Genomic DNA, 11409 nt, shown 5'->3' with positions numbered 1-11409 from the left:
TCAGCTGGGCGTGGTGGCGCATGCCTGTAATTCCGGCTACTCGGAAGGCTGAGGTGGAAGGATCGCCGGAGCCCAGCAGGCCGAGGCTGCGGTGGCCGGGAGCGGCCACTGCACTCCAGTCTGGGCGACAGAGTGAGACTCCAACTCAAAAAAAAAAAAAAAAAAAAAAAAAAAAGAAAGTAGAGTAGGTACTCTGAGAATGTACTATCACCAATTAATATGATGCTTTATGCTTTGTCTTTGCCACTTGCATAGTTACAAAGCATATGTTGAATTATATAGCATTGTACCATATAAGTTGTTTTGAATAGAATAGCTAAGCCATACGCCCTCACAAATTACTTTGAATTGTTTTCTGGTTTTCTAATCTTTGCTGACTGCCATTCCTATCTTTAAATTTATTACTAAAAGTTTCCTTTGAATGTCTCTCAATAATTTTTTAGTTAAGTTTTTGGAATATCATTAATATTTACAGAAGCCTCACAAATATGTTTGTGAGAAATTTATTATTTTATTTTGGCAATCTCAGAATATTACAGTCATGCATCATTAACAACTGAGCTGTATTCTGGGAAATATGTCATTAGGCAATGTCTTTGTGTGGCCATCATAGAGTGTGCTTACAAAAACCTAGATGATATGGCCTATTACATACTTAGACTACATGGTATAGTCTATTGCTCCATTGTTAAAAACCTGTATGTCATGTTACTGTACTGAATATTGTAGGCAGCTGTAACACAATAGTATTTATGTATTTAAACATATCTAAACATGGAAAAATAATGTATTGCAGTTTGATGTTACAATGGTGGTGATGTCACTAGGTAGTAGGAAGTTTTTAGCTCCATTGTAGTTTTTTGGGATCATAGTCATATTTGTGGTCTACTGTTGATCTAAATGTCATTACGTGGAGCATAACTATGTGATTTCTATGATCTACCTTTCAAAATTACTCTACTAGATTTTAAATAAAATGTGGAACTTTAATTTTGCTGCAGAAAAATGCAAGAAATTAAAGCTAGTGATTTCTAGCCATAAAACTCTATGATCCATTTGGCCAGGTCTCTTAGATCTGCAGTTGAACCTTATGGAAACATTAGGTAAGCTGGATTGCCTTGATATCAGGAAATCTGTAGCTGAGATAAGAAAAGGGTGTGTGCGTAGGCAATTAAGTAGGAACACTTAAGTAGGATTAGTAGGAACACTTGGATATAGGTTGGTGCTTCTTGACTGCCTCTACAATAGTGAGATATTGACATTTTAAATATACATGGTTCTCTAAATCATCATTTAGGGGATGATTCCAGCCATGTCTATCGTCACTTATGTTACAAATGACTCGAAGCCAGATTAGGTTTAAATCCTAATGGTTAATTTGAAACAGTAACTAGCAAAAGTCCTGGCATTTCACATACTTTCTTAGAAAAGAAGCTTTGATTTTCTTCAGAAACATTGTACTTTTATCTTACTAATAAAATTTAAACCCTCTACTTTTAATCCTCTACTATTACATGTATCTTATTAAGTATATATGTATATAAAATGGACATTCGCTTTTATATGAACATTTTATTAAAAAGAGTTAAGTTTATCTTTCTTGTTCGACACCTGCATCTTCTCAAAAGAACTTGTAGAAAATAAATTATTTGTACTTGTTAAATTGACTATTCATAGATAATAATCACATATTCTTTGATAATTAATCTTTCATTGGTAGTACAATTTTTTTTTCTGTCTTTAACTTGGTACTTTAATTATTTTACAGATTTAGATTTATTTTCGAAAACTTAGCTTCTAGTTTCCTTTTTTTTTTTTTTTTTGAGTTGGAGTCTCACTCTGTTGCCCAGCTGAAGTGCAATCGTATGCTTGCGACCTCTGCAGCCTTGACCTGCTAGGCTCAGGCGATCATTCTTCCTCAGCCTTCCAGGAGAACAACAGACACGTGTTACCACGCCCGACTTCTTTTTTGATTTGTTGTAGAGATGCAGTCTTACCAAGTTGCCCAGGCTGGTCATGAACTCCTGAGCTCAGGCAGTCCTCTCGCCTCGGACTCCCAAAGTGCTGGGATTACAGACTTCAGTCACTGCGCCCAGCTCTATTTCCTTTTAAAGCCTTCTTTGGCATCCTCCTTCTAGCATCCAAACTAGTCACCTCTGTTGATTGACTCTTTATCACAATGGCAAGCAGTATTTCTCATTGGAGGAGATATGATAGAAACATGATAAAGTTTCTCATGATTTGGTGAGACTCTATAGCTCATCAGTTCTCCTCACTTCCACACATACACCCTGCTCCAGCCTTATTTCTCTACATGCACTTTGTTTACGTACACACAAGCTTCTATTTCTGTTTGTACAAAATAATTTATGTTCCCTCATGTACCTTCTCATTCCCAAGTCCAATCCTTCTTCTTCCTGCTAATATTTTGTGTCCTTCAAGACCCAGCACAGACGTTACTTTTCCAAAGTACCCATCCTTAAGATTTGGGGGCACTCCTGTCTGGCCATAGCACTGTGAGGATACATCAACCAGTGATTGCTATTATCTGTTCCCGTGTGTGTTCTCTCCTTAATTCTGCAAAATGCACATATACACTCACACGCTTGCCCACTCATACACTCACAGACATACACACACACACACACACACACACACAGATATACACCATGAAGATACAAAGGTTTTCTTTAGTTTTAAAAAATATCTCAACCATTTAATAGAATGTTAGTGCTCAATAGTTGTCTGTGGAAAGAGTCTTGATGTTACTTTAAACTTTAAAGAAATAGAAATGACCAAGACTATGTATACCTAAAATTAGGAGTAAATCTCTCTTGGTCTATAATATACCTACTATTCTAATTCGGTTTTATTGAGATCAATAAGTAATTTAATGCATGTTATAAAATTCTAGCTACTTTTAATAGTTATATAAAATTTTAAATTTTGTACCATGCAGACATTTATGACATATCTTTTGTCCAAATTCTACTCTGTAAAATTTCCTTTTGTATAAATATGTCAATGTAAATGAACACTCTCAAAATATCATTGTACGATTTTAAAAAAATTATTCAAAAATAATCACACAGATATAGATATACAAATGATAGAGATATATGGATAGAGACATATACAAGCATACTGTCTATAAATTTTATCAAAAAATATCAGATCATTTGAAGATTCTGCTATGCAAATATAATATGTAGCTAGAGCTACATTGTGATATGTAGATGAAATTAAGATTTGCAATCCAGAATCACCAGAAATCTAATACTCTTCAATCGGAATGACCAACAGTTTGGGGGATTTGAGAAAAATTTCTAATTTGGAGAATCTAAGTGACTCACACAATAATTCAAGAAATATTGAATTAAGCAAACATTTTTTTTATACCAGATATTGTTCTAAGCTTCTGGTATACAACAGATAATGTATTTATTGAATAATAACAAAACATTAATAAAAATAATAAGGCATTTATTAAAGCTTTATTCAATCATTTCATTAAAATGTGACTAGTTTATGTCTTATTCTCTTAGAGCCTGACATATCACAATTGTATAACAACATGAACCATCAGGGGAAAAAAATTGTTCTTTAATCATTTTTAGCTATACATTGTTTTCATGAAAGGCCATAGTGAAAATATTTGGGCCATGGGACCACTTTGGTGTTTCTTAAATCATACCATATGTATGGCTATTCATCAGTCCTATTCAAGTTGGCGTTGCATTTTTTCTGGCCAGCAGCACAGAAAAGAAACTTCATTAATACAGATGAAAAATACTCTTTAAGGTAGTAAAAATCACCAGAAAAACAATAATGATTTTCTTTCCATTTCTTGAAGTATTTGGGAAATGTGCCTAAAATGTGAGAAAATGGATTGTCTCAAATTACATCAGTAGAGATCATTTGGCTCATGATTTAACATAAAACATTTACTCTTAGAAAATATGTAAAGGACAGATAACTTTCTAATAGAGAATACTTCAAAATTCAAGGGTACTTATCACATGTGAGATACACAAGCGAGTTGAATTTGCTTGAAAATTAGGGGTTTATAAGACTAACAACACTTCATCTAAATTAGGTAGAGAAATTTAGCAGGTACCAATACAATTTTTCATTTCTGGTTTGCATAAGGCATAGATATAGGTTTTGCTATAATGTTGTAATATGCTTTGGCATTTTCACAAGTCAAGGTGCAAAACAAATACTTTTGTGAAAAGTGGATTTTTATAAATGCTGTGTTTTCCTTTGATAAGGCCTAAGATGATGTGTTGGAAAACTTCAACGGTAGTAGATATAGAACTTTAAAACTGCCATAGACTCAAATACTATTAACCATTTCCATATTTTTTAATAGAGGCTCAAAGAACTGAAACAAAGAGAATTTGCTCGAAATGTAGCATCTAAATCCAGGAAAGATGAAAGAAAACAAGAAAAGGCCCTCCAACGCCTGCACAAGCTGGCAGAGCTAAGAAAGGAAACTGTATGGTGAGTGTGCAATGAAATGTCAAGTTTTCTCAAAACATGAACAAAAAACAAAGGAGGGGGAGTTTAGAAATAAAGGGCACAAATCTATTTATTTCTGTACCCAGAATAAGTCACACATGTTTTCATGGCCTTCTGTGGGCTGTAAACAATAATTTGAATTTGAATTTTATACAAACACCTGCTTAATGCACATTTCCATAAAAAGCCAAAATTACTATAATTTTAGTTCACAAAAAAATAAATTTTACCTTATATTGCTATTTCAGCTATCTTAGTTGAAAGGTATTCCATTTTTTGGTGAAAGTCAATACATTTGATTGAAGAAAAGAGCAAGACACTGTCTTATGACCTTTTTTAAAAAATAAAAGAAACTTTTTGAAATGAAAATATAGAGAACTTTTATTTAAAATTATCTTTAAGATTAAAAAAAAGGCCAAGAAGACCCTATGCATTTGAGAAGCAGATCAAAATTAGTTTCACTGTGAATAAACTATAATTGGCCAATTAGAAGTTCACAGTTCTCAAACTTTGACCTGCTTCTAACAGTGAGCAACTGTTAGATGTGAACTGTGTGATACTTCTGACTTTACAGTTCAAGACAGGGCAAGGTTACTGAGGGAAGACCACTTTTTAAAGTATCTTTTGTTTCCCTAATAAATAAGGTCTTTCTTATTGTCTATAACAAGGCTATTTTATACCAAATATATTTTATGCTGAATAATGTTAGGGGATACCTTGATATATCAAAATGTGGTTAGGGATATCAAATTTGTAAAAACCAAAATAACATCTATATTTATTCGAAATCTTATATGGAACTGTTAAAAACAAATGTAACTGGTATTTGGTTATACTGACAAGATATGTTTCTGTTGTGTAGTAACAAATGAAAAATTATATAAGTGCAAGTTTATACTATAGAGAATCGCAGAGCTTATGTAATTTAATGTTCTGTAAGTAATATTTGAAAATGCAAATTCTAATACAGTAAGAGAACTAGGGTTAATAATTATATATATATAATTAGTGCATAGACCCAAATACTATTACATTATTATCCTCAGTTAAGAGCACAAATTTTACACAGACACACATATTATTTTCTCATTAATTTTGTGCTTCTAAACACGTACAAATAGAAAGAGGTGATGTTAGTAGCAGATAGGACAATGAAACTTTATATTGGGCTAGTGATTAGACAAATAAAATATCCAAAAAATTTTTTTTTCATTTATAATGTCTTAAAAAACTGAATACCGGGGCATCCTCTCAGGTCCCTTTCCGCTGTGGAAGCTTTTCTATCCTCTCAATAAATCCTGCTTTCTCAAAACAACACCACCACCACCACCAACAAAAATGAATCTTTAAAATATCATGGAAATATCTACATATGTGTTTCTGTGAGAGGAAGGGTAAGATTTAGGAATTTCTTATATTTTCTTGCATGTCAGTATAGTTCTTTTTAAAATCAGAATTCTCACTATTTATGATGTATTGTAAAGCCAAATTAATCACATCTTAAGTAGATAGTCTTTTATGCTACATTTTCTGAAAATTTTAATGTAACTTATACCCTCAGGATAGTTTTAAATATCCAGACTAACAATTTTAAAAGACTCAAAACTCTCATCAAACTAGTACTATCTATTTATATTTTTGCTTTGCACCTGAGCTGTGGTAGACTCTCCATAAATGTTGGTTCAACTAAATTATTGAATCAAAATATCCAGCTTTTCTGATATCATGATTGAGGGTTTTTTTTTTTCAATTTTCATCATATTTGTCATACATCATCAATGATATTAAGTATTCATGAATTAAAAGTAATTTTTCCTTAGAGAATTATACAACACTGAGGAGACCACGGGGGTAGAAAATCTTGCTCAGGAAGCACTGGTTGAGAGCACTGGATAGCATAGACATTGCTATTCACAGCTATAAAGTACCTTCAAGACAACATCTACAAGTTATCCCAAATAATAATCAATAAGTGATTATGTAGCACTATGAAAGGGAATCGCACTATATGAATTTAATTCTCTTACAAAGATTTAAAACTTTGAAAAACTATGTTAATGCTGTTTCTAAGATGTGTTTGGCTATTTTTCCTCAAACGTGTATCATATTTAACACACATTTTTGTTCTTTTTATAGTGCTCCTGGAAGTGGCCCCATGTTCAAGTCAACAACTGTTACTGTGAGAGAAAATTGTAATGAAATTTCCCAAAGAGTTGTTGTGGATTCAGTTAGTAACCAGCAAGATTTCAAATATTCTTTGATTCATAGGGAAGAGAATACTAAAGATGTTACCTCTGTTGCTGCAGATCCAGAAAGCGCAAATAATTATACAGAAAAAAATAACCAACTTGGGGATCAAGCCCAGGGAATTCACAGACACAAAATCGGCTTTTCTTTTGCATTTCCAAAGAAAGCATCCGTGAAGCTAGAGTCCTCAGCCGCAGCCTTCTCTGAATACAATGATGATGCCTCTGTGGAAAAAGGATTTAGCAGAAAAAGTAGATTTGTCCCCGGTGCTTGTCATCTTCAACTATCTTCACCAACAGATGTGCTTTTGAGTTCTGAGGAGAAAACTAACTCTTTTCATCCACCAGAGGTAATGTGCACTGACAAAGAAATTGCTCAAACTCAAGAGATAAAAGAAGTCTCCAGTGAAAAAGATACATTATTATTACCTTCATTTTGCCAGCTTCCACTCCCTTTATCTTCTGATGCAGATAATTGTCAAAATTCAGTCCCATTAGCAGACCAAATACCACTGGAAGATGTTATTATTAATGAAGACATACCTATGAGTGGTAACAGTTCTGAGTTGTTAGGAAATAAATCCATAATTCTTGATATGTCTAATGACTGTGTATCTGTGCAGACTTCCACAGAGGAAAATGTTAAGGATAATGAGACATCCACAATTGAAGTTGAAAACAAAAATAGTCCTGAGACACTGGTCTCTCCAAATACTGAAGAAGAAAATACAACCTTACATAAAAAACTAGATAAGAGACAATGTGAGCCATTTGTACCTGTACTTAACAAACATGGTTCAACAATTCTTCAGTGGCCATCAGAAATGCTAGTTTACACAACTACTGAACCATCAATTTCTTATAGCTGTAATCCTTTATGTTTTGACTTCAAGTCCACTAAAATAAACAATAATCTAGATAAAAATAAGATGCCATCAAAAGATCTTTATTCTCGGCAGAAGGGAGAAGACATATGCAAGGGACAAGTTTCAAACTGCAAGGACATATCGATTGCAAGACTTACTGATTTTGAAGTTGGAGGTAGCAGAAGTGAATATACACAGGTCACTCCTCTTTTGGCTGATTTTAGTCTCTCTAATAGCTGTGAATCTGGAAAAAATGAGGATATGGGGCAGAGGTATAAAAAGATTTCCTGTAGGATCAGAAAACCAGAAAAATATACCACTAAAAATCAAATAAAACAGGACACTCCCGATGAAAAATACAACAAAATAAGGTTGAAAGATATTCATGAATACTGGTTCCATAAAAGTAGAAGAAAGAAAAAAAGAAGAAAGTTTTGTCAGCATCACCATGGGGAGAAAACCAAAGAATCAGAAACTTGCAAAATTGAAATAAAGAATACTTACACTGATACAGCTGGGAAAAATCTACTGGAACCAATTTCAGAAAAGCCGTATGTAACTGCAGAGCAATTATTAGACTCACAGCAGTTACCTGAAAAAAGGCCCAAATCAGCATCCATACCCTTAAGTGAAAATGAAGAAATGTGTAAAGCCTGGAATACTGAATACAATAATAATGATGCTGTAACTTCCAAAAACCACTGTAAAAAGAACACAATACTTTTAAATGGGCAATCACATCCAACAATGATACATTCTGAGAAACATAATCTATCGTACTCCAGAACTTACTGTTGTTGGAAAGCCAAAATGTCGAGCTGTAGTCAGGATCACAGATGCTTAGTTCTTCAAAATGACATGAAATGCCTGAGTCAGAATCAGGCTGTTAAAAGAGGTTACAATTCTCTCATGAATGAAACAGAGAGATTCCATCGAAAACGTAGACAACATTCGTATTCTTATTCTTCAGATGAGAGTTTGAATCGACAGAATTATTTACCAGAAGAATTGTTGAGGCCACCAAGTGCTTCAGTTGCCCACTCTAAACCTAAAAAGAAACGGAGGAGAAAAAGAAGTAGATGCCACTCTGGATTTGAAACATTAGAACTCAAGGAAAACACAGATTATCCCATGAAAGACAATTTAGATGAGTTAATAAATGAAGACAAAAAAGAAGAAGTAATGCCACAGGAAATTTCAAATATCGAAAGGAACTCAGAACGAACAGATGAAGTAAGAAACAAACTGACTTTGCACCCTAACCGTCCCCTTCTTTCTGAACCCAATGGTGAAACTGATCATTTGGTCATGGAGACCACTCCTGGTCAATCCTCAGAGGTTTCCAGTGATCCCACCACAGCTATCTACGCAGAGAGTGCCCCACCAAAAGAAGCAATTGACAATACCTTGCTTGAACACAAAGAAAGAAGTGAGAACATAAATCTTAATGAAAAGCAAATTCCTTTCAAGGTGCCTAATATTGAAAGGAACATTAGACCTTCACAGCCTAAATCATACCTTTGCCATTATGAACTGACTGAGGCCATTCCCCAAGGAAAGATGAATGAGGCATCGACTGAGTGGCTGCGTTATAATTCAGGACTCCTTAACGCACAACCATCGTTACCGTTCAAGGAAGCACACGTCAGCGGTCATACCTTTGTGACAACGGAGCAAATCCTGGCTCCGCTGGCTTTACCGGAGCAAGCATTACTGATCCCACTGGAAAACCACGACAAATTCAAAAACGTCCCATGTGAGGTCTACCAGCACATTATCCAGCCCAACCTGCTGGCCAACAAGGTCAAATTCTCCTTTCCTCCAGCTGCCCTCCCACCCCTCAGCACGCCTCTGCAGCCTTCACCTTTGCAGCAGCCCTTCTGCTCTACCTCCGTAACCACAATCCATCACACTGTTTTGCAGCAGCATGCTGCAGCCGCTGCAGCCGCCGCCGCCGCTGCAGCTGCAGGAACCATTAAAGTGCTTCAGCCACACCAACAGTTTCTTTCCCAAGTCCCAGCTCTCACCAGAGCATCCTTACCTCAGATCTCAGTAGGACCAGTAGGACCCAGGCTTTGTCCCGGGACCCAGCCGGCTTTTGTGGCTCCTCCACAGATGCCAATCATTCCAGCTTCGGTTCTTCATCCTAGTCACCTGGCTTTCCCACCTCTTCCCCACGCGCTCTTTCCTTCACTGCTTTCCCCACACCCTACGGTCATCCCTCTGCAACCCCTCTTCTAGTCACTCACCATCAGTGGGAATGAAAATGCTCGTGAAAACTGTGGCTATCTACATACGTGTTCATCTAAGTGGGTAATTGGTGGAAATAAACTGGCCCAAATAAGCCCTCATAGATTTGAAATCATTTACTGTAAGTGTAACGATGCAAATAAATTCTTAAGTTTCTGATATATAATATTAAGCACTAATAGTTTGAAAATCAATACAATATATGCTGTATATTAAAATGATGTCTTAAGAGTATGTATAATGTACATAAAATATATTTATAGTACTGTAATTTACGTTGTAAAGTATGCTCTTTGTTTTTTTATCTTTGTGTATCTGCACCTATTTAATGTTTAGACAAAACTGATGGCACTATGTTTTGTATCATGTTCCTCGAAACTGTAAATTCAGTGACAAATATCTCTTGCAATAAATTTTTGTTAACTATTTAAGTAAATCAAACTTTTGTTTTTAGTTGGTTTTCACTGTTTTAAGATTATGTAGTAACAGTAGGTGTTAGATTTATATTATTCCTTCCATCCTTTGGCATCTCTGAACTCCAAGGTCCAACAAATGCCTTTAAAGCTCTAACAATACTTAAACTATGATATAATCTTTCAAAAATATATATAACAGAGGGTCCACTTGTTTTCTGGTAGAGCTTACTATATTTCTTGAGCAATTGACTGTTTCTTTAGACAGTAAATCATGAAAATTCATGTTAATGTTAGTATTTGGGTGGGTAGTAACTCAAAAAACATGCAAAGGATGTAATATTTCCCCAATAACTCTAAAACAGGACAAGAAGACAAGAAATGACAAATCACCAATAAATTCACTTATAGCATTTTTGTATGTTAAAATTCTGAAATTTACTATGCTTATTTTCCATTGTTGTAGCAAACATAGATATATGAGAATGTTGGCATGAATTAAGAAACAGGTTTAACTTTAAAACATTACTTATTAAATTACTGTATATTATCTGTTATAGAACATCTTGAAGTGAATGACATAAACAGTCTGTATCTGGAGGTACCCTTAATTGAAGATCTGGAAGTGGGATGGAGAGTAACTATGTAGCCCTTCTATTTGCAAATCTTTCTAGTAGTCATGCTTGTATATTTCCAAATCCCTCAGGAACAGGTAGAAAGGCTCCACACCATACTTTAAGATTCTGCTTCATTTTTAATGGCCTCTGCAGTATTGTTCAGTCAAGCACTTCTAGATATAATGAGAAATATAACTATTTAATAGAAAACTAAGGAATAGCACACTTTTTCCAAGGAAGTTTTCTAATACAAACCTGCTCCAGTCCATACCATTTGCTAAGACAAAACATACATGTCTGTTAGAGTGGGTTGAACTCACCATGCACACATGATAGGAGATTCTGGCCACCTGGCAATAAATCCAGGCTTCAGAGAGTCCAACTCTCTGATTAGAGTTCGTCTAAATGAAGAGCAACTTTTAAACTATACTGTACTAAGAAACTGTTACTTCATAAGGCTATCATAGGATTTGAATTACATTACATAATTTAGAGT

At 34.8% G+C, this 11409-nt stretch overlaps 1 protein-coding gene and 1 pseudogene across 1 annotated transcript in view; both read left to right on the top strand.

Annotated features, from left to right (window-relative positions):
- LOC103275914 overlaps window positions 1-4507 on the top strand; it is a 67528-nt pseudogene extending 63021 nt beyond the window's left edge.
- Window positions 1-10319, top strand: part of ZNF804A (zinc finger protein 804A) — a 73338-nt gene extending 63019 nt beyond the window's left edge. The window contains exons 2-3 of the mRNA XM_008073312.1: window positions 4373-4503; window positions 6658-10319. Of these exons, the coding sequence (XP_008071503.1) occupies window positions 6677-9874 (3198 nt within the window). The 5' untranslated portion in view covers window positions 4373-4503; window positions 6658-6676 and the 3' untranslated portion in view covers window positions 9875-10319. The remainder of the gene's footprint in view (window positions 1-4372; window positions 4504-6657) is intronic.
- Window positions 10320-11409: the final 1090 nt, after the last annotated feature.

This window comes from Carlito syrichta, unplaced genomic scaffold (assembly GCF_000164805.1).
Source record: "Carlito syrichta isolate Samal-C Ts95f unplaced genomic scaffold, Tarsius_syrichta-2.0.1 Scaffold315819, whole genome shotgun sequence".
Classification (NCBI taxonomy): domain Eukaryota; kingdom Metazoa; phylum Chordata; class Mammalia; order Primates; family Tarsiidae; genus Carlito; species Carlito syrichta.
This window is presented reverse-complemented; position numbering and strand designations above follow the sequence as displayed.